Consider the following 24,963-nt stretch of genomic DNA (forward strand, 5'->3'; position numbering starts at 1 on the left):
ATAATAATTTTGAAAAATGTGCAAAAAGGAAACAAGCTAATCTTTACAATGAGATTTACAAATAAAAAATAAAGAGAACTGTAATGAAATGTTCTGGTTACAAATCTCACTAATGATTTTACTCCATCTAAAAATTTACTTTCCGTTTAATACTTACTGCTGACATTGGCTTAAATAGTACGATATAGTACTATAATATATATAGACACATGCATCAATGCAATTGTTTTGGTTCATGCAAGAAGGAAACAAGAGTATAGCAATGTTATTTCTCCAAATTAGCCTGGATTGTTAAACATATTTCAGTGTTGAAAGGTTAGTATGATGTGCAGGTCTGGTTAGTAAACTCTTTAGTCAAGGAAATATTTCAAAATAAAGGATTTGCCAAAATTCTTTTTAGTGTGAACAGGGCATCAGAAAAGTTTGCTTTAAACTGTTAAGTGTTTAGTGCTCTGATTAGGAAGTAACCTGAATGTAAGCTCTCTCACTGAATCTTACCTTTTGATTTCTAGAACTGACATTTTAATGATCTAAAAGGGGAAAATAAAACAATGAACATAATCATTTTGATACATGGTAGATATGTACAGGATAGGAAGGTTGAGTTTTTTTTTTATAAATACCAAAGATCATTGCTTTCAATACCAGAAACGCAAGATTAGAAAATAAACCTACAAATACCAACAGTGATCCAACATCTTAATTCTCATTTGTTCCATTTTTGGTCAAAGTTCATTGTTTAAAAAAAGAATTTATTGCAGTTTTAGAAATTCAATCAACTAAACCTTGAGTTTATTTTCTTTTAAAGGCAGAGATATATCTTCTACATCCAATTTAAATTAAAATATGAAACCCAAAAAAGCCCCTTCCCAGACTGAGAAACTACAGATTAAGTAATTAAATTAGCATTCCACAAAGGACAAATTATCTGTCTATTTTGGTGAACTCTGAAACCAGCTGTACATAGATTTATATTCAATTCACAATTGTTCTAAAAAACCACAAAAATGAACTGGAGATATGAATTAGTTCATCCAGGCATTCTAGATAGTTAACACCATAACTGAAGGCAGGAAAAAGAGTACAGCAGATAAGCTGGCTTTTAAAAAACTGAAAAGTGTTTGTAATTAAGATAATAGTAATATATTTATCAAAAATACAGCAGTACTTCTAATATGGAATTATTTTGGGAATTCATTTATCACGAAGTCAAACTCAAGCCAAAATATTTGCTGTTACCTGAATCAGATGGTAAGTTGTGACAAGGGGCTGGACAGAAGACCTGGGCAGCAAAATCCTCAAAAGTGGTTGGCTCCTGGTGGTGTTGTACAATTGTTTCCAGGTATCGAGCTCTTTCCTCATAGCTGACATTTGAGTTAAGTATAAATAAATCAATTAAATTAACCAACAACTAATGTGCAAAGCAGGCAATTATACACTTTGATCACAACTATAAATTTGCATTTCTATCCGAGGAAAAGTCCTGGCTTGGCGTATATAATGAGAATTTTTGAAGCGTAATGGAATGCATGAGAAAAATCCAAGCAACTGCAGTTTCACTCCATTCTAAACAACAAAATAAAATAACATTGGTTATAAGCAGGGGCAAGTTCCCTCTATGCTCTCCCAATTAAAATCAAATTTCCAGAAGGAATCTTCCCGTCTTAGGAAAGAGTGAAGGTATTCAAGAGAGTACAGAAAAGATTCATGAGAATATTTCTAGGGATGAGGAACTTCAACTATGTTGAGAGATTGGAGCAGTTGCACTGTTTTTCCTGGAACAGAAGGCTGAAAGGAGATTTGACAGTGAGTCTGGACCACTAGAGTAATAGGATAAACTGTTTCCAGTGGTGTAAGCACTAAGGACCAGAGGGCACAGATTTAATGTAATTGGCAAAAGGAACAATGGTGATAAGAGGAAAAACTTTACCATGGAGTGAGTTGTCAGGATCTGGAGAGGGTGCAGGCAAGTTCAGTTGAGGTGTTCAAGAGTGAGTTGCATCATCTGTAAAGGAAAAATGTGCAGGGCTATGGGGAATGGGCAGAAGAATGACACAAGGTGAATTATTCCTCAGTGATCCAGCATAGATATGATGTGCTGGGTGGCCTTTAGTGCTGTAACCATTCAATGATTTTGTATTACCACTAACATTCCGAGTTCACAGGCTAACTATTAAAGTCTCTCCAGTTCTCTCATCAATAGTTAATAGCTCTGTAGTTAAGGTTATTTAATGTTACTTAGCAATCAAAATATATAGGTAGTATTATGCTATATATCAGGCTTGTCCAACTTTTTATATGGTGCAGCATCACAATTTTTTTCTCACTAACATAAACTTCAAAAAAACCAAACAAGTTGCTGAGTAATAAAATAGATTTGAAGTAATAAATTGATAATAAAAAAAAAATAGTATTAAATAACGATAACCATTAGAGCGTGAGATGGGGCATGTGTGTCTGGCCATGACCAGTTTCAAATGCTCCCTCCCTGATTCTTAGTGCTTGTTGGTGTGAGGGCGAATGAGAGCCAAGAGTGGGAGTGAGCCACACTTCTCTCTCTTGTGTGAGCCACACAATCTCTCTTCGCACCCCCCTTCTCCCTTTCCATGCACTAAGGGACAATTTAGCATGGTCAATCCACCTAACCTGCACATGTTTGGAGTGTGGGAGGAAACCTGCGCAGACATGGGAGAACGTGCAACTCCATGTAGGCATTATCTACATTCCTATTGATACTTAAAAACCTTTCAGCTCCTTGCTCATCAGGAATCTACCTACCTCTGCTTTAAAAGTATTCAAAGGCTCTGCTTCCACTGCATTTTGAGGAAAAGATTCCTTCTCACCTCTGTCCTACATAGGCAACCCCTTATTTTTAATCTGTGGTCCCTAAAACCAGATTCTCCTGAATGGGCAAACATCCTCTCCAAATTGACTGTCAGGACTCCTCAGGCTTTTGTATGTTTTAATCAAGTAGTCTCTTATTTTTCTAAACTCCAATACATACCAGCCTAGCCTTCTTCAACCTTTTCTCACAAGCCAACCAGCCCTTTCCAGGTATTAATTTAGTAGACCTTCTACAAACAGTTTCCAATGTAATTACATTCTCTCTGCAGGGCACCAATATTGCACGTAGTGTTAATATTGTACAGTGTTAATTCCAACAAATGGATATTATAAAGTAATTAATCCAATATTAGTCCTCATCTCATTCAAGTTTTATTTCAACCTTGTTTACTCTTCTATCTCATTGATTTCTAGCACACAGATAGTGCTGACTGACTCTTCCTTATATACAATGGAGTATAATTAACAAATCAATGCCCTTGTTACCTTCAAGTACTGGATATTTAACATTCAATAAAGAGAACCAATTAGATTCTAACAGATTCCCTTGTATTCTTTTAAAGTAAATTGATTGGCAAAATTATCTCTTGGCCTTTTGGCTAAGGTCAAGCCCAAGATGGGGTGTAATGCCTTATCTTGTCAGTTTGGATCTTGTTTCTTTCTCTTGTGGATTCAATAGGATTTTGAATTTTGATTTTGGAGCAAGCAAGGAATAGGTTTGTGTTTGCCAAGTCCACTCTGAGCATTGGCTTTGTAACTTTAAGGATGGAGTAAAAATTTTAAAAAACAAATGAAAATACATAGTCTTTCACGATCTGAAGACCCCGCTTTCTTACATAAAACAAAAAAAATTATAACATGAAAATTTTCATGTTGTCACAATTCATTATATCACCAGGCATCCTCCTCCCAGGATATTCAATGGTTTAGTTTAGAACAAACAATTCTCTCTGTAAAGCAGATAGCTGGTGACTTGCACTAACCCATTTAATTTTGAAAATTTCTTTCCTTTCTAACATCGTTTTCACATCAATCCTCAACATCTTTCCCATGTCCCATGACACTCTTCGTTGAATGAACACTGTTCCAGAGAAAATTATCTATGTGACACTCAATGGGCACATTTTTCCATGGTTGGCCCTTTTCGGAGTTCCTTCACCTTATCTGTCATCTCTAGCTGCATAACTATCTCTGCAGTTAAGGTATTTTTAGCTACACTTATCATCTTCTTTGATTCTCACACATCGGATACTGCAAAGGCTATCGGCCCTGATCACATTCTGGCAATAGTACTGAAGACTCCAGAATTTGTTGCATCCCTAGCCAATCTCTTTCATATAGCTACGACATTGGCATCTACCTGGCAATGTGGAAAATTTCCCAGGTATGTCCTGTACACAGCAAACAGGGCAAATCCAATCTGGCCAATTATAGTCCCAGTCTACTCTCAATCATTAGTAAATGATGGAAGGGATCATCAGTGATATTAAGTGGCACTTGCTTTGCAACAGCTAGCTCCCACTTTGGGTTCCGCCAGGGACACTCAATCCCTGACTTCATTACAGCCATAAGAACATAAGAAATAGGAGCAGTAGGCCATCTAGCCCTTCGAGCCTGCCCCGCCATTCAATAAAATCATGGCTGATCTGAAGTGGATCAGTTCCACTTTCCCGCTCTCTCCCCATAACCCTTAATTCCCTTGTCTGTCAAAAGCTTATCTACCCGTGACTTAAATATATTTAGCGAGGTAGCCTCCACCACTTCAACGGGCAGAGAATTCCAGACATTCACCACCCTTTGAGTGAAGAAGTTCCTCCTCAACTCTGATCTAAACTGCGCCCCCCCGCCTTATCTTGAGGCTGTGCCCTCTAGTTCTGTTATCCTTTCTAAGCGGGAAGAATCTTTCTACCTCTACCCTATCCATCCCCTTTATTATCTTATACATCTCTATAAGATCCCCCCTCAGCCTTCTAAACTCCAACGAGTACAGACCCAGTCTATTTAGTCTCTCTTCATAGTCCAACCCACTCATCTCTGGTATCAGCCGAGTGAACCTCCTCTGCACTCCCTCCAAGGCCAATATATCCTTCCTCAAGTGCGGCGACCAAAAGTGCACACAGTGCTCCAGCTGCGGCTTCACCAGTACCCTGTACAGTTGCAGCAAGACATCCCTACTTTTATATTCTATCCCCCTCGCTATAAAGGCCAACATTCCATTAGCCTTCTTGATCACCTGCTGCACCTGCAGACTGGGTTTTTGCGACTCTTGCACAAGAACCCCCAGGTCCCTCTGCACCGTAGCATGCTGCAGCTTTTCGCCTTTCAAATAATAATCCCTCCTACTATTATTTCTGCCAAAGTGGATAACCTCACACTTGCTAACATTATACTCCATCTGCCAGGTCCTCGCCCACTCGCTTAGCCTATCCAGATCCCTCTGCAGACTTTCCACACCCTCCGCGCAATTTGCTTTTCCATTCATCTTCGTGTCATCAGAAAATGTCGTCACCCTACACTCAGCCCCTCCTCCAGATTGTCTATATAAATGGTAAATAGCTGAGGCCCCAGCACTATCCCTGCAGCACTCCGCTAGTCACCAACTGCAAATCAGAATAGCACCCATTGATACCAACTCTCTGCTTCCTATTAGACAGCCAATCCTCCATCCATGCTAACACCTTACCCCCAACTCCGTGCACCCTAACCTTCTGTAGCAACCTTTTATGAGGCACCTTATCAAACGCCTTCTGGAAATCTAAAAACACCATATTCACTGGTTCCCCTCTGTCTACTGCACTAGTCACATCCTCATAGAAATCCAATAAATTTGTCAAACATGACTTCCTCTTAACGAATCCGTGCTGCGTCTGCTCTATCAAACCATTCTTTTCTAGGTGCCTCGCTAGCATTTTTCCAACTACAGATGTTAAACTAACCGGCCTATAATTCCCTGCCTTTTGTCTGCTACCTTTTTTAAACAGCGGCGTTAGATTAGCCGTTTTCCAATCTTCTGGCACTTCCCCGGAATCCAGCGAAGTTTGGTAAATAATCACTAAGGCATCCACTATCACCTCTGCCATTTCCTTCAGAACCCTGGGATGCATTCCATCCGGTCCTGGGGACTTGTCCACCATCAGTCCCGCTAGTCGATCAAGCACTACCTCTCTAGTGACAGTAATCGCATTCAGGCCCTCAACTCCTACCATCCTTCTATCTTTAATATCCAGCAAACTATTTGTGTCCTCCTCCGTGAAGACCGAGACAAAAACCTATTTAAGGCCTCAGCCATTTCCTCATCTCCCTCCGCTAAATCCCCCCTCTCATCCTCTAAGGGTCCAACATTCACTCTAGCCAGCCTCCTCCTCTTTATATATTTGTAAAAACTCTTATTGTCCTTTTTTATATTTACTGCTAGTTTAGCTTCATAGTCTATCCTTCCTTTCTTTATCAACTTCTTAGTCATACTTTGTTGATTTTTAAACCTTTCCCAATCTTCTAATCGCCCACTACTTTTAGCCACTCTGAACGCACCAGCTTTTAATTTAATGCTCTCCTTTATTTCCTTCAATAACCACGGCTGGTTATCCCTTCTCCTACATTCCTTCTTTACCATCGGAATATATTTCTGCTGAGCACCGAAAAAGATCTCCTTAAAGATCCTCCACTGTTCCTCAGCCGTCCTACCAACCAATCTGCGCCCCCAATCTACATTTGCCAATTCCTCTCTCATCCTATCGTACAATATAAATGCTATGGCTTCAAAGCAGGTGAGACGTTCGGAATCTTGCAGCAGATAACTCACCTCCTGCAGCAGTGTGCACAATCTACAAGACACACTGCAAGAACTCACAAAAACTCCGTAGGCAGCACCTTCCAAAGCTCCGATTGCTACCATCTAGAAGGATAAGGCAGCAGATTCCTCGGAATGCCATCACCTGGAGGTTCCCCACCAAGTCACACACCAAAGGGGAATAAACACTGGCCTAGCCAGCAATGCTCACATCCCGTGAAATGAATTAAAAAAAAAACAATCATATTTATAGTTATTGCTACCTAATGGCAGCTTCGCTATGAGGTCATCAATTAATCCTATGATGTTGCACAATACTAAGTCTAGTGTAGCACATGCTGCTCTGATAAACTGTCCCAAAAATATTCTATGAATTCCAGGCTGGCTTTTGCCAATCTGACTGTCCTTGTCTATATGAAGGTTTCCTCCCATGAGTATCACTATACCTTCCTGACAATCTCCCATTATCTTTTCCTTTATACCCCATCCTACCATATGGCTACTGTTAGGGGGCCTGTACGCCACTCCAACAAGTGACTTCTTGGCTTTAACAGTTCTCATCTCTACCCAAACCACATCTGTATCCTGAACCATGGTCATCCTTCTCCTTTGTGTGAATACCACCTTTAATTAAGATAGCCATATTTTCATTTTTTCCTAGCTTCCTGTCTTCTTATTCTCACTCAAATCGGATATAGGTAGGCTAGAAAAATGGGCCAAAATTTGGTAAATGGAGTTTAATGTGGATGTGTGAGAGGTTATTAATTTTGGCTGAAAAACAGAAAAGCAAATTTTTATCTAAATGGAAAGCAGATTCAAAATGTGCCTGGGCAGCAGGATCTGGGTGTCTTTGCTCATGAATCACAAAAGCCAGTATGCAGGTACAGCATATAATAAAAAAGGCAAATGGAATGTTTGCATTTTTTGCAAAAGGACTGGAGTATCAAAGTAGAGAAGTGTTGTTGCAATTGTATAGCGTGATGGTGAGACCACATCTGGAGTACTGTGTCCAGCTTTGGTCTCCTTACTCAAGGAAGGAACTGGTGGCATTGGAGGCAGTTTAGACAAGATTCACGAGATTGATTCCAGAGGTGAAAGTGTTGATGTATGAGGAGAGATTAAATAGTTTTTAGTTTATACTCACTGGAGTTTAGAAGGATGAGGGGGGATCAGATCGAGGAATATAATAAACTAAAAGGGATTGATCAAGTAAATGTAGACCAAATGTTTCCCCCAGTAGGGCAATCAAGAAGAAGAGGTCAAAGGTACAGGTTGAGGGGCTGAAGATTTAAAACTGAGATGAGGAGAAACTATGTCTCATGGAGAGCGGTGAATTTGTGGAACTCATTGCCCCAGAGTGCACTGGAGACTGGATCATTAATTGGTTTCAAGAAGTGGATATATTTCTGATAAGAAATGGGTTAAAGTATATGAAAAACAGGTAGGGAGGTGGATTTGAGACCAGGAAGAGATCAGCTATGTCTGATTGAATGGCAGAACAGGCTCGAAGGACAGAATTGCCTTCTTCTGTTCCTAATCCCACACAGGGGCCTTCTAACCCTCTCTCTCACAAATACACAGAGGCTCTCCCCCTCTCTTACATGTGCACAATAGGGGTTCTCCTCCTCTTTCATGCATGCACACACACAGTCTTCCTCCTCCTCCCCCATCCTTTTCCAGCTCTGGAGCTTGTGTTTCCACTGTTTGCTGCTCATCTAATCATAGGTTGGTTTCTCCTTAAATTTGCTGTGCAGACAATGCATGTAGAAACCAGTATGTGACTGAATGAGCAGCTTTACTGCATTGCTGAAATTTAAATTTGTAGCATGTCAAATACGCTTGGCTGGCCAAGTAGATGGTGTGTGAGCCGGCATCCAGCCTGATGGCTGCCAGAGGGCCTTACCCTGCTTGTAGATTCAGTAACTGGAATTAACTGATGAAGTGTTAAAGTAATTTCAGTTGGGGAAATTTAGATCAAAAAGGAATCTTTGTCTCACTCCCACCAATCTCAAAAGTTGGCCCATAGTCGTTAAAATAATGGAGCATGTAAGCCAGGGAACAGAAATATAAGTCAAATTGCTTTTAATGTTCCCGTGATGCTAACTTGAATAGCAAGACCTTGGGCAGGATTTTGAGATCACACTCACCCCAAGACCAGAAGATCCCACCTCTTATGTCACACAATAAACATGGTCAACAGATCAAAATACTCCAAGTTTGTATTAATTGCATGAATATAGAAAGTTATTTACTATGATGATATCTTGTACAATCCAGACACAGCATGCCTTAGCAATTGTAATTGCGCAAAAATGATGGGAAAATGTCAGAAATAAAACATCTTGAAATATACTTGAAATAAAACAGGCAGGGACAAGTTAAGGATCGTAATATGGGAGGCAATGTCCTTTTATAAAGAATTTAAGTTGTAATTCTTTTCATTTATAGATAAACAAGTGGCCTGGAGACAGAAAATGTTTTTGCTACTTCAGATCAACAGCTGTAGAACTTAGAATGTAAATTCAGAGCAAGAGGTAATAAACCATATTTATCAAAGAAAAAAGTGCATGCTGACATCATGATTTGCAGTTCCTGTTACAAAAATATGTTAAATAACATGACACAATATTTTTTTACATCTGTGCTGGAGTTTTTTTTAACCTTCTGTGGTATTGTTCTTATTTGCAAAACCATTTGTAAACACTCAATAATGTTATGGGGGTGGAGGAAGGGAGGGAAAAGACCATGCATTAAGAGTTCCTGCAATGGTTTTTTCAATATGCAAGCTGGAACTTGCTGGGAACTTTCAGTCACACCAAGACTTGCTGACATTTAATCTAAGAAACATGGGGTTAAATCAAGTGACTGTAGGAGCTACACTCGGGGATAATGGTTTTTGGACCAAAGGTGTCTCCGCTTCCAAATCTAAGCAGCAATTAAAAGATTCCTTGGGCATCAGCATCAGTTTTTATTTCATTAGGTCTCAGTTTCAATTGATCCACGCTGATTTTGCACTTTCAAATAAAAAAATACATGTATTACTCAAACTGAATTTGTGATTTGTGCACAAGCAATGCAACAGATTTGGTGAGCCTTCCTTTAGAATTGCAGAAGAAAGTAACATTAGGGGTTGCATTTGCTATAAACTATTTTAGATTTATCATGTGAACTTTCTTTTCCAAACGTTGGTGTTAATATTATTATACCATATGTTTTGTATACATGCAAAAACATTCTGGATAAGTAATGTCATGACATCTACATTAATTCAGGAGTCAAGTCTGAAGACAAAAGATGCAAGACCATTTCTAGTAATTTGTGTTTGGTCACATTCAGAAAATATACAAGCTGTCCATTGTATGTTATGGCTCTTTTACAAAAAAATCACACTTCCAAACCAAACTTTTTATACCATATTTCCAAACCCTTCCAATTTCAGCAGAATCCTGACATTCCTCCTCATGCTCCCAATATTAGAAATTAATTGAATGGGAGTGCCCCACAAGTTGCACTAGTATTCATGCAAACTTCTTATTGTTCATTGAGTTCAGGTGTAGCCAGCAGAAAATTACATCTTCGGGCTGTGCATTCTGCTGTTCAGATAATGGCAGCCATGGGCTAATTATTTTGGGAGGGTAGCCAAAAGCATCAAGGTGGCAGATTGGGAAAGTGGGTAAAAAGGCAAACGGGATTCTGGGCTTCCTAATGAGGGGCACAGAATACAAAAGCAAGAAATTTGCAAAGAAAACTTATAAAACTCTGGCTCAGCTTCAGCTAGAATATTGCATCCAATTCTAGTCACCACAATTTAAGACACTGGCAGGGTTTTAAAGATGGTGCAGGTAAGATTCCTAATGATTTTGGGGATGAGGAATTTCAATATAACGATAGATTGGAGAAGCTGGGTTGTTCTCCTTCTAGAAAAGGTTCAGATAAGATTTTATAGAGGTATTTAAGATGAAGACGGATCCAAGCAGATTAGCTAAAGAGAAGCTATTCCCATTGGCAGGAGAGAACCAGAGCACACCGAGTTAAAGTGATTAGCAAAAGAACCAAATGACATGTTACAATCTCCACATTGAGACCGATAACTTTAAAAGAAAGGAACCCCACAAAGCCAGTGGAAAGAAAACCACTGGGCAAGATTTCATTTTTAAAAAACTTTTACTGTAACAACAAAAAACAACGTAATTCAGACATCTTTCCTAAACTGTGATCAGAATTAGATACAATATTCTGGAGGCTGAACCAGAATTTTGTTAAATGTTCATCATAAATTCTTTTCTTTTGTAATCTCTGCCTCTTATTAAAAATCTCAGAATCCAATTTGCTTTTTTAACCACTTACTCAAACTGTCAATAGATGCTTATAGCTACCCTCTCAAAATAATTAACAGGTGAAGAATATTTCAAAATGATTAATTTCACTTTAAATAATTACAAGTCTCATATAGCTATTAGCACTAGCATTACTTCCTACACAAATGTGGCATCATGTCAAATCTCAGTTTTTCCAACCCATCCATCACTCTGCAAGATCTCTCACTTCACATTCAGTCATTTCAGCCCTCAAGCTGTATGCATCAGCAGCCATATTTCATCTCAAGTCCAGGACCCAGTTAACACTAACAAGGCACATGTCTATGAACCCTCTTACATGCTGGTAATGACCTTCCTGTTGCCACAGAATTCTCAGAGACTCTATTCTGGGTCCTTTAAATAATTTGGTGAACCCTAGCAACATAAACAACAACAATGCACCTTGGCCAATCCACAATCCCTTGCCCTTCACTACATAACATACATAGTAACAGTCTCTGCTCTATGCTCAGACACCTGCTTCAACAACAGGAGCTGTTCAAAGACTACCAAACAGAAAATTGTTCCATTAATGGAGAACTTTGCTGGTTTCCTTGTTACACAAATTCTCAGGTGTTCTGACCTTTCAAGCATAGAACATAGGCTCACCCAGTTTCACTGCAATTAGTTTCTATTTACCCTTTGCTTTCTTAACTATTCATCCCCATGGCAACATCAAGTCACATGGGCATTCCTTGGAACTAAATGGTGCTATAATCAGGAAACCAAATACCCCTCTCATATTCTTCAGTTCAATTTTGTCTTAAAGGAGTATCACACAAAATTTAATATGGTCTTTCCAAGCACACAGATCATCACATCCAATATGAGGAAAACTGATTTTTTAAAAAAATACAAGGATCTGGAATGCCCTACCCAAGAGTTTTGGGGAGGCTGATACAATCTGGGCTTTTAAAAGAAAATTCAGTAAGCACATTAAGAGAAAGAACATTGCAGAGCAAAGAAATGGGACTAGCTGTGTTGCTCTTAGAGAGCTGGCATGGCTACAACCAACTTATGGTCTCCTTCTGTGCTCTAACTATTCTACGATTCTATTAAAACAGCTTGCTGGTATATACCAGAAGACAATTTTGAATGGGCCAAATAGAAATTAGGGAAAGAAACAGATTTCCTTTGTTTGGTCTGCCATGATTTTTAGAGTACTCGACAGGAACCTTATTTTGCTAGATTCAGACCTGTCCAGCTATACTCTCCAATATAATCTAGTAAAATATGTAGAACTTTCAGTAACTAGCTGACATGTGAGTGACTGAGTAATTGCAATTATAACACAAAATAGAGGTTAACCAGTGACTTGCTTGGACCTTTTCGGTTAACCTTTTGATCCCTTATCTGCTTTTAACATTTTTATAACCTTCTTTACTTATGGCAGCTCATTCTCTAACTTGTCCTGTCAGCAGATCTTTTTATTAATGTTATTTATCTCCACCATAAAACATTATGTATGCTATGATTTAGTATCCAAATTAAGACAATTAGCAGGACAATATTAACTTCACAATAAATATTTGACTTGAATTCTAGAAAGGTACAAGTTACTATTGTAACATGATATTTCAGGTGAAACTATACTGCAATGCAATAAAAGTCAAGTAAAATGATGTGTGGCTCTGCGTTTTTACAGCTTTACTCAAGAAAGTGCTTCACAGAGCTTCTCTCTGTAGCTTCACAGCTGTAGATTTACTAGGGCTAATAATGCCCTGCTCACAGCAGTGTTTCTTGTAGTGAAAATGTGGGACTCCTGCATTACCAGAAAGTAATTTTCTGTTAAAAATAGGATTATTGGAGCTCCCACCTACTGTGCTTTTCATTCGAAGTGATGCGCTCGACTGAGAGCCATCGCTTGAAAAATTATGTTTGAACTAAGAATACAAAAATGAGCTTGTTAGCACATTAGAAGTGCAGTATCATAGGGCTCCAGAAAATTCCCAGTGGAGTGATAATTTATCTTTCCATACATGCTGGCACATATAACCTCCCAATTGATCATTCTTTTCAAATAGAAGACACCACTAGGAAGAACAGATACAAAGGTCCATAGCATCACTATCTATTATCAAAATAAGAATTTCTAAAGTCTACTTGAACATGAGGTGAACAGTTTAATTAAAAAGGCATAGGTTTTATCCTTATCCCTATATGGAACAATCCATATTCCTAAGTGAGAATAGGTTTCAGTGAAATAGATTTTGGAGTTGCAATGTGACTTAACAGCACACATTAATAGATTCTTTCTGCGAGTTGTCATCTGGAAATAACATCAATGAAATAGAAAAAAAAATTGAGACAGCTGCTGCAATCAAATGTGGAATGCAATTAGGGAACAATTTACTTCAATCCAGGAAAAATTATAATGACAGTAAACTGTCATGCTTACTAAGAAGAAAAAATAGGGATTAATAAGTGATGCATTCATTTCAGACAAGGAAAGTTGCACACAGATGCTACTGACCTTTAAAAAGAATTCATCTTTAATTGAAGTGGCATCAGAAAAGCAATATTCTCTTTGGCTTTGTCCTTTTAGAAACTACTGTCCATTAAAAATTGACAAGTTTATTTAACTTATGCAAATATTTCTAGGATTACACTGTTGCAAGAAAATCCTGGTTAAGGAATTACATATCTCTGGGATGCTAACACAAATAAGCCTAACTTGCAAGTCCTACAATTTACTATGTTGCATGAAATTTGTAGTGCCAATTATTTGGTGATAATGTCAACTATATCCAAATGACAATACTATATTGCAATAATGGGGGTGGGAAGGTGAGGAGTTTTAAATATAACTAGCAATATTAAATTGCAATTTTGTTTAAACTCCAATGGCATTTACACTAAACAAATTAACCTGGAATTCATGAAATAAAGCCATTACTTACTACAGCTGGTTCTTTCAGCTGAACCATTTTGAATATGCAAAACCAAGCTGGGCTACCCTGTACCAAGACCCATGCTTTTTAATTACTTAGTAAATAGTTCAAGGCAAGAGAATGCACTATTTCACAGATTCATTAACTCTTTATCATAACTTATCACAGTGCCTGAAGTATTACATCAACACTGTGATACAACACTTTTTAATTACTGAATACTGGGATTCATGATATCTGATAGAATGAAAGATGTGATTTTGCAAAGGAAAGCTGTTCTCTTCCATTCAATTATACTGCAACATATATATTGTTTACAACACTGCTCAACTAAGAACTAGGTGAACACCTGGTACTACTTCAGCCCAGTTCCCAGAACTGCCAGATGACCAGAAATCTATGACAGATGCTCAAGCACTGCAAGGCTGTTATCAGTATAGAGGCAGGTTAGATGTAGGTCTTACCTAATTTCTAACTTTTCTGACTATTTCAAAGTAGATTCCTTGACATTCAACGGCAATACCGTTGCTGAATCCCTCACTGACAAATCCTAGGTGTCATCATTGATCAGAAATCGTACTGGACCAACCATATAAATACTGTGGCTACAAAAGTTCAGAGGGTGGGAATTGTGCGATATGTAATTCAATTATTGAATTAATTTGTTTCAGTAAATTGCATCATGTTCTAACCACTGTTTAACATTCCATTAAGCACCGTCTAAGTATTGTCAACACCTAATGTCAAAATAAGGAAAAAGATAAGTATTCACCACTCATGTTCAATGCTCATTCTTTTAATCTCTCACAGAGTTTCAGCACAATAAATTCCCATCCATCTGGAATATAACCATTTAACTAGTCTGTTCATCTGACTAATTTCCAACAGGTTGTAAGGGCAAATAATAAATTAACACTGAGCAACTTAAAGATGGAAACTGTTTTGAGATACTCAGGATAACGTTCTCAGTATGTGCAGTTAATTTCTCCAAAAGCGTGACAAAGCAGAAGTGTAAATTCCAAGCCAAGCTGTTCCAATATAGCTACAACTACCCAATGTGAAAAAAAAATTATCCAGGTCCGCAAAATTATCAACAAAAAGCAGGACAGATTCAATTCAACCATTTACAGTTGCCATTTACTTTCAATCAACAGCAAAGTAATGGAAGATGTTGATGATAATGTTATCAAGTGACACTTACTCAGCAAATAACCAGCACAATGATCAGTTTGGATTCCAGCTTGACCATTCAGCTCTTGACCTCATTACAGCCTTGATCCAAACATGGACAAAAGAGAGGAATTCAGAATCTGAGGTGAGAGTTACTGCCCTTGACATCAAGGTAACATTTGAATGAATGTGGCATCAAGGTGCACTAGCACAACTGAAGTCAATGGGAATTGCGCGGAACATTCGTCACTGGTAAGAGTTCTACCCACCACAGAAGATCGTGGTGGTTGTTGGGGGGTTCATCATGTCAGCTACAGGACATCATTGCAAGAGTTCCTCAGGCTAGTCTCATAGCCATCTTCAGCTGCCTTATCCATATTTTTCCCTCCATCATTAGACCAGAAGTGAGATGTTCACTAATGTATTATCGTTCGTATTACCCTAACCACAGATCTGTCGTTACTGGTACTCAATTACTGGGTGGCACACTGGTTAGCACTGCTGTCTAGCACCAGGGACATGGGTTCAAATCCAGCCTTGAGTAACTGTGTGTGTATGGAGTTTGCACATTCTCCCCATGTCTTCAGGTGCTCAGGTTTCCTCCCACAATCCAAAGATGCACAGGTTAGATGGATTGGCCATGCCAAATTGCCTTTTGGTCTCCAAAGATGTGGAGTTAAGGAGATGGGGGGTGTGGGTGGGATGCTCTTTCAGAGAATTGGTGCAGACTTGATGGGCCAAATGGCCTCCTTCTGCAGTGTAGGATTCTATGGATGCCATGAATGCCAGGATCTTTTTATGCAAGAATAATTCAGCTGAATCCCTCTGACCCAGGATGAAGGGCGTGGTATGGAACTCATTCTGCGTTACCTTTGCTAATATCCATTGAAGCCTGGACCATCTAAACTCCTACTGCCAATAAAGGATGCATTTTGGTTCAATGGCTTTGACTTGATGTTGATGAATCTTTGCTCACTTTCACTACTTCATACCCCTTTTCATGTCCCGCGAAAGGAGTCTCACAAGTGTGCCTTCAAGTGTCATTATTTACATACTGCTCAGAAAGGATGAAAGTTGTGCGTTTACAGGAAGAATACAGGCCAGGGATTCACTCAATGCCCCCCATAATGCAGAGACCTCCGTGCTATGCCACTTCTGCATGGTGCTTCCCAGAGGCCTGGGAGAAGGTGGAGGGAGCCTGCACCTCGTCTTAGCTTGTGGCTGAAATGCATATGTTGTTGTCTTGGAGTGGAGATATCTGTGGGGGCATCTCCAGAGATTGCTGCATTTGCATCACCCTGGTTACTTGAGCCTATGGCACTGATGCTTCCACTGTTAGAGGAGCCAAGGAGGCCGACGGTAAAGAAGATACCATATTGATGGGTGGCACCCTCATCTTCAGACATTGGTGGGCCCTCTGGAATTGGACAGGCTAGGAGAGTGGGCAAAGTAGTGGCAGATGGAATACAATGTGGGAAAGTGTGAGGTTATGGTAGGAAGAACACTGATGTAGACTGTTTTCTAAATGGGAAAAGACTTTAGAAATCTGAAGCACAACGGGATTTGGAAGTCCTGGTTCAGGACTCTCAAGGTTAAAATACAGGTTCAGTTGGCAGTTAGGAAGGCTATTTCAACATTAGCATTCATTTCTAGAGGGCTAGAATACAAGCAAAAAGTCTGACAACACCAGGTTTTAGTCCAACCAATAGTCTATTATCAAATAAATCGGTTGGACTAAAACCTGGTGTTGTCAGACTTTTTACTGTGTTTACGCCAGTCCAACGCCGGCATACCCACATCTAGAATACAAGAGCAGGGATTACTGCTGGGGCCTTATAAGGGTTGGGTCAGACCCCATTTGGAATACTGTGAGCAGTTTTGGGCATCTTAGGAAGAGTATGGGTCCTGGTTCACAAGAATGACCCCAGGAATGAAGGGTTTGTCATATGAGGAACAGTTGAGGAGCCTGGACTTGTATTTGATGGAGTTTAGAAGGATGAAACTTAGAGTACTGAGAGGTCTAGGTAGAGTGGACATGGAGAAGAAGTTTCCACCAGTGGGGGAGACTAGAACTCAAGGGCACAAACTCAGAATGAAGAGACACTCCTTTAAAACTGAGATGAAGAGGAATTTCTTCAGCCAGAGGGTGGTGAATCTGTGGAACTCTTTGCCACAGAAGGCTGTGGAGGCCAGGTCATTGAGTATCTTTTAAGACAGAGATAGATAGATTATTGATCAATAAGGACATCAAGGGAAAGGGGAGAAGACAGGAGAATGGGAATGAGAATCATATCAGCCTTGGGTGGAGGCAGATCCAATTAGCCAAATGGCCTAATTTTGCACCTACATTCTATGATCTTATGGTCTGGGAGGCGGGAAGGGAGCACCAGGTGGGATGCAATTGGCATCTCCTCCATCTAAGTACATACCACCTGTGTCACTGAGCAGCCCACACTACAGTCAGGCATGTGTCATGAGGACCTGTATGTGCAGTTGTGACATTCATCCCAATTATGGCTCTTAAGATGGACTGGTATCTCCGTGGAGGAGCTTATGCATTAATAGCTCTGAGACACGATAATACATCACAGACTCCTCTGTTCTTTGCCTGTGGCCCTTCACTGTTTTAGGGAATGCTGACATGTGCGATCCCATCTACTGCTACTGGTCTGGATGTGATAGTGCTTCTTTGGTTTGTTGGCAGTCATCTTGGGCTGCTGGTGAAAAGGGAGAAGATTTCATGGATTGGACATCTGCAACGACGGGAGACACAAGAGGCCCTGAGCCTTGGGGAGCAGAGGTATTGAGGTTGCCCAATGCAACTCAATGTTCAGTACGCTGTTGATAGGGTGGAGCTCAATGCACTCTTTGATGAATGCATTGCTCTCTATAATCATCATTTTCAACATGATCCTTCTCATCAGGGCCATGAAAAATCTGGTGTGCCCTTCTTTCAGCTAAGAATAAAGTTCAACTTTCTCTTTAAACCACAACTGGTCTCTGTGAAGACTGTAGAAATTATTTTCCCATTGTGAAGTTTGAACTAGGATGACCATTTGTATTAAATACTCTGCAAAGTATGCCACAAGCATAATTAAACTGGTAGACTACAAGACTACAACTACAACAGAAATGCAGCCAACAGTACCAAACCTTGTAGATGGGTCTTTGAACTCAAAGGCCTTCAACACTGTCAACCATGGGAGATTATGGAGCGTCCGCCTATGTTTCGGCTATCCCTAAAAGTTGGTCACGATCCTCTGCCTGCTCCACAATGACTTGCGAGCTCTGGCTCCGCAAGGGGCCAGGTGGGGGGGCATGTGTGCTCCGCAAGGGGCCAAGGGCAGAGTTTGGTCAGTGTAGGGGGTCTGCCAGTGGTCTCATCTGGAGGATCCTGAAGCCCTGATGCTGAAAGCCTGTGTTGGTGCGGGGAAGAACTCGGGTCCCTGGCACCCGAGTTTGATTTCTGGCTTGGGTCACCGTCTGTGCAGAGCCTGCACATTTTATCCCGTGTCTGTGTGGGTTTCCTCTGGTTGTTCTGGTTTTCTCCCACAGTCGGAACAAAGTGCTGGTTAGGTGCATTGGCCATGCTAAATTCTCCCTCAGTATACCCGAACAGGCAAGCATGGCAACTAAGGGATTTTCACAGTAATTTCATAGTGTTAATGTAAGCTGACCTGTGACACTAATAAACTCAAACTTAAAAAGTTAAAAGTCTGCAACAAATTCCTGGCAACAAAACATCACATCTTTTGATAGTTACGGAAAGTATAGCAATTTTGCTAATGTAGAGATTTTAGGAAGTTGATATGGAAACATGCAAAATTGAAGTATCATAATTACATGGATTCAAAGCACACAACACATGTATGCACTGAAAGTTACAGTATCCAATGAAATATCAGTGTTCAAAGCAAGAAAAATAATCTATAAAAATTGCATTAAATGAACGGGTGCCTGAATCTTTGGAAAAGTAACAAAAATATAGAATGGTTAGAAATAATAGAACTTAATACTGTATCTATTAAAAAATTGAAAAACCAATGTAACAATTATTTAACTTCAAATTTTGTAACAACTTTAGTTCAAAGAAATCTAAGTTAGTCTTTTTTTTGTCATTCAAAGTACATTTTAAGAACTCGAATAAATTAACACAACAATCAAATCCAACTTTCTTCAGATGGTGAATGAGAATCTATAATTAGTCATGAAGTCTTCTCTAACGGTGGTACAGTTTGTGAAGCTACAATATTATGACTGAGAATACCCACGCGACTCTATTCTCACAAAGTATACCACTGGTACCACTTTATTTGAGTTCATCGCAACAATACTAAACAGCTACATTTCATTATCTGAATTGAGATGAGTCGAAGCTGACAAAGGCATTGACCCAGCTCCCTATCACACTGAACCATATGCCAAGCCTTCCATCATTGACACTTTATCACACAAAATCAGAAGCCATGGCTTCCCTGTGAAAATCCCACTTCACATTTCCTCAGCATTGTGTTACTTGTCTGGGGATGTGTGTTTGACAATATTGCCTTTTCACAATCAGTACGAACAGATGGATGGTAACAAATGTGGCTTGGCAACTAAAAGTTATTAAAATTTAATAGCCTACTCATGTAAAACAAAGGGAGATACAGAATCAAAAGATGACTGCAAAAGATCTAGTTACTTTTTCTTTTCAAAAGAAGTGAGTGAAAAATGTAAAAAAAGGGTGACTGAACATTTCTCTAAACTACAGTAATGCTATAATCACAGATTCAATGAACAATATGTCATCTCTTCACTGGCAGAAGATTTATCAAGATATTTCATTTCACAATCTTTGATGAAGTTCACCTCTTCCCATATGTATAATGGATCACACAAATAATAAAGTTTTCCTTATGCAAATAAAAATGCAACCTCTCCAAGTAAACTTACAATTAAAGTAAAAAGTTGATGCTTCATGAGCCAGTGATTTGCATAATAATCAATTTTAAAATAAAAATCCAGAAAACGGAAAGCTTGGTGGTTGATTGTAAACTGTTGCCACTGAGCAAGAATGGATCAGGTGCCTGGCTTGCACACTGCAGCATTTTCCTTTTATATTAACCATTTCATAATTAGAGATCAATTTTAATCTTAAAAATCAATGGGCGGGAAAAGGCAGTACTTGCTTACACATTTTTCAAGAGCAGTAGCAGGTCAACATTGTTTGGACAAGCATGAAGTAATCAAGTAGCATGATTTATTTTAAAGGACAAACTGTGTTTGACAAACCTCATTTTTTTGATGAGGCAACAAGATGGATGACAGCAGTACAGTTGTGTACGTGGACTTTCAAAAAGCATATGATTAGACTCATTTGCAATATTAGAATCCATGGATAGAGGGGAAGTTGGAGAGAAGGATACAAAATTGGCTGAAGGATAGAGTTGTGATGAATGGTTGCTTTTTGGACTGGGGAGAACTATGTAGTGGAGATTTCCAGAATTCAGTATCAGGATCACTGCTGATTCTGATATTCGTTAATGATTTGAAAATAGTTGGTTGTGCTGAGATAGAGGACATAACTTGGAAGTGCACAAAGCAGTGTAGACTTCAAGGAGGACACAGACAAGATGGTGAAATGGGCAAATACATGGCAAACGAAATTCAATGCAAAAAAAGTGAGGCAAGCCATTTTGGTAGGAAGAATGAAGATAGGTAACACAAGTTAAATGGTGCAATTTTGAAGGGGTGTAAACAAGGAGACCCGGGGGTGTTTGTATATAAATCTTTGAATATGGGCAGGCAGGTTAGCAAAACAGTTAGTGAAATATTTGGGATCCTGGATTTTTTAATAGAGGCATTGAGTACAAGATTCAGCAAGTTATCCTAAACCTATATAAACAGTAACTTGGTCACAGCTGGATTAGATCTCCAATTTTATGCCCCACGCTTTAGGAAGGACTTGAAGACACTGGAGAAACAGATATACTAGAATGGCTCCAGGAATGAGTGACTACAGTCATGTGCATGGATTTGAGAAGGTGGGGCTGTTCTCCTTAGAGCATAGTTTAAGAGAAGATTTGATAAGAGATGTTTGAAATAATGAAAGGGTTAGACTGAGTAAACAAAGATAAACAGTTTCCAATAATCATTGGGTTAATAACCAGAAGCCACAGCTCTCAGATGCTTGGGAGACAAACCACAATGAGGAAAACTTCTAGGTAATAAAATGGTTCGGTTTGGGAACACATTGCCTAATAGGCTATCCATCACCTTCAAAAAGGTGATTGAATAATTATCTGGAGTAAAAAGAAATTATGGGGAAAGGTTCAGGAAGTGGGATTAACTGGACTGCTCTTCGAAAGAGCCCCCAAAGTCTTGATGGGCTGAATGGCCTCCCTCAGTATTGTTCTGCTCTATGACGATGAATATTTTCAAGAGTTCTATATCTGGAACATTAACCTACATTTCTCTGTCAGAAATTGGTTGACATATTATGCAATTCTTGCATTTTCTGTTTTTATTTCACATTTCTAGCATGTGTAGGATTTCTATTTGCCTCATAAATATTCTGACATGGGATTTGAAATTATTCTTCTTGCTGTTGCTGCAATTCATAATATTCTTTAGTGACTCTCACCAATGAATTTCAATCAATACTTCAAATAAATACAAAATAATCTAGTCCAAATGTAACAAATAAACAACAAATTATGCAAATTCACATTTCGAATACTATAACCTTTTACTTCTCATGGCTTTTCTTTTGATCTTTGTAACGTATTTATTAAAACTATAATTCCAATAAATTGTTCACAAAGGAGAACAAGCTTCACTAAAGTGCTTTCTTCAGGACAATGTAATCATAACATTTAAATGATTGTTGAATTATCACTGACCTGAAAAGAGCAACAGCAAGAACAATCAGAGATAGACAGACATCAATAGTAACAGATAACTATTAATCTGGCTGTCAGGAAGACCAATCCATGCAACATATGTCAATCAATAAATCCCTTATTAATTGAACAAACGAGACATATAGAATGATAATGGCCACTGGCTGAGATTTCAATGGCCAATTCTGGTTTCTGGTATAAACGAAAACAGTATATTACAAGGAACTTTGGACAAAGTAATAATTATTTCTACATGGTCTAAAAAAATACACAGAACAATTAGAATAATAGGAAACCTTAACATCTTGAAATTCTTGCAGAGATAGAGGATATTCCTCAGAAGTGAAATCAGTTATTTTGGACTAAAAATTACATGTCCGTGTATCAAATGCACTTTGCTTCATGTTAAAAATGTGGTTTGGAAAAAGCATAAATATTAACTGATACTTGTAGAATTCATTCACTTCAACAAGCACTGCTGTTTTTCACCATTCTTTTCAATAAAAGAAACATAATATGTGCTTCAGTGTGGCAAAATAAACAATATTTGTAATACTCTAATCAGTGCAGCACGTCAGCACCCATCTGTAAAATGTTCTTATTGTACTAGAAATGGGACAAATTTGGATTACGAGATGAAGATGCTGATGATTCTTCATTTTTAGAAGATGAGGTAAACTCCATTCTTTCAGGACTATAACTATTCTTGAGGCTCACCTACAAACCAAGTGAAATTAAATTCTGTAGGATGCCCTTATAAAGGTGCTGAAACATAATTCTATAAATTAAAATGACAGGGCCAAAACACAGACTGTATATATAGTTAGGAAGTGCTATCACCACATTGTAGCAAAACTATACCCTAGATGTCAAATGACTTTTATTGCCATGCTCCACTGTAGCCTTGATCTCAGGTTAGCCTACACAAGTTTCTTTTGTAGTTGCTGCCATAACTACATAGTGGGTGCTGAACAACTGAACTTGTGTATTTCCTGCTGCTGCCCCGAACTGGAAAATTTAATCAACTCCGCTGTCAATTTCCACCTTCCCCTCGTCTTCACATGGTCCATCCCTGACTCTTCACTTTTGTGACTTCTCCTCCTCCATTTCTGGGGATAGGCTGTTAACCATTAGCTAATATAAGCCCAGCTTGACTATTTTTCATAACTGCTTACTACAAGATGCTATTCCATTCTCCATCACATTTGTTCTGACAATGCCAATTTCCATGCCAATGCTTTAGTCATCTTCCTTTTTCCTCAGCTGAGGGCACCCCCTCATTGTAGTTGAAAAGACCTTCTACTCTTTCCATTCCATTTCCTTCATGTCTACTATCACTCCTTTCCTTCCCTCCCAAAGCCATGATAGCCCTCATCTTCATCTTCCTCCCACCAGCCCTCACATTTAAAGAATTATCCTCCGACACTTCAGCCATCTCCAAATACTTATCTTTGCCTCACCTGTTTGCATTCTGAAGGGCCGTTTCCTTCTGTGACACTGTGGTCCATTCCTCGATCACTCCTCAACACCCACTTGTCTTTCCACAACCTTCCCATGCAAGCTCAGAAGATGCAAAACGTATCAGCTTATATTCTCCTTTCTCACCATTCACGGCCCAAAATGCTTGTACCAGATGAAACAACTATTTAAGTGTACTTTCAGTTAGAAAACTGTATCTGCTGCCTACAATTCCGTCCTCTCTACACGGGGGAAACCAAATCCAGATTGGGCGAGTGCTTTGTTGAATCTTTCGATTAAGCCAGCATGGTTCCTAGCTTTCGGCTGATTGTCATTTTAATGTCCAGCCCACTCTGACCTCAGATTCTTAGTATTCCAACAAGGCTCAACAGAAGATCAAAGAATATCAGCTAACCTTTTATTTGGCACTTTACAGCCTTCCAGACTGAATTTAACCATTTCAGACGATAATCTCTGTTCCCATTTCTTTGGGATGGCAACTGTTAGTGATGATTTTGAGATTCCCATTCACATCTCCTCTAGATCCATCTCTAACTTATTTCCTTGCCCCAATAACATCTACCTATCAGTTTCAACACCCATCATTTAACCACTCCTGTCTTCTACCCTATCAAGGCTTTTTCTCTGTTGTCACCACTTCCCCCCAATCCTTTTCCTGCATCTGCACTTTTTAAAACCTGCTAAATCTCTAAATTCTTTCAGTACTGGCAAAATTTGATACACAGTAGGAACAGAAGTAGGCTATCCAGCCCTTTGAGCCTGCTCCATCATTCATTTTGATCATTACTGATTATCCAACTCAGTAACTTGTTCCTGCTTTCCCCCCATATCCTTTGGTCCATTAAGCCCCAAGAACAATATCTAATCCCTTTTTGAAAACAGGTAATGTTTTGGCCTCAACTGCTTTCTGTCATAGTGAATTCCACAGGCTCACCATCACTCTCTGGGTGAAGAAATTCCTCCTCATCTCAGTCTTAAATAGGTTAGTCTATCCTTAGACTATGACCCTTGGTTCTGAACAGCCCTGCTACCAGGAACATCCTTCCTGCATCTACTCAGTCTAGTCCTGTTAGAATTTTATAACTTTCTATGAGATCCCCTCATTCTTCTAAACTCCAGCAAACATAATCCTCACTGACTCAATCTGTCTTCATGTCAGTCCTGCAATCCCAGGAACCTTCTGGTTAACCTCTGCTGCACTTCCTCCATAGCAAGAACATCCTTCCTCAGATAAAGAGTCACTGTACACAATCAATGTTCCAGGTGTGGTTTCACCAAGGCCCAGTACAATTACAGCAAGACATCCCTGCTCCTGAACTCAAAATCTCTCTCTATGAAGGCCAATATACCATTTGCCTTGTTTACCGCCTGCTGCACCTGCATGCTTACCTTCAGCAACTGGTATAAAGAACACCCAGGTCTCGATGTCCACTCCCCTTTCTCAATCTATAACCATTAGCAAAAACAGGAAGACAAAGTGGATACCTCACATTCACCCACATTATACTGCATTTGCCACGCATTTGTCCACATACTCAACTTGTCCA

The 24,963-nt window shown here is 39.3% G+C and overlaps 1 protein-coding gene across 6 annotated transcripts in view; it reads right to left on the minus strand.

The window, feature by feature from the left end:
• Positions 1 to 24,963, minus strand: part of ralgapa1 (Ral GTPase activating protein catalytic subunit alpha 1) — a 247,344-nt gene that overhangs the window by 24,401 nt on the left and 197,980 nt on the right. For 5 of the 6 annotated variants that reach the window (XM_080202818.1, XM_080202821.1, XM_080202820.1 and 2 more), the window contains one exon: positions 1,240 to 1,364. In XM_080202818.1, coding sequence (XP_080058944.1) covers positions 1,240 to 1,364 — 125 coding nt within the window. Of the gene's footprint in view, positions 1 to 498; positions 531 to 1,239; positions 1,365 to 24,963 lie in introns of all 6 variants that reach the window. The other variant, XM_080202819.1, reaches the window with a different exon arrangement.

This window comes from Carcharhinus amblyrhynchos, chromosome 14, assembly GCF_965287045.1.
Source record: "Carcharhinus amblyrhynchos chromosome 14, sCarAmb.v2.hapA, whole genome shotgun sequence".
Lineage (NCBI taxonomy): Eukaryota > Metazoa > Chordata > Chondrichthyes > Carcharhiniformes > Carcharhinidae > Carcharhinus > Carcharhinus amblyrhynchos.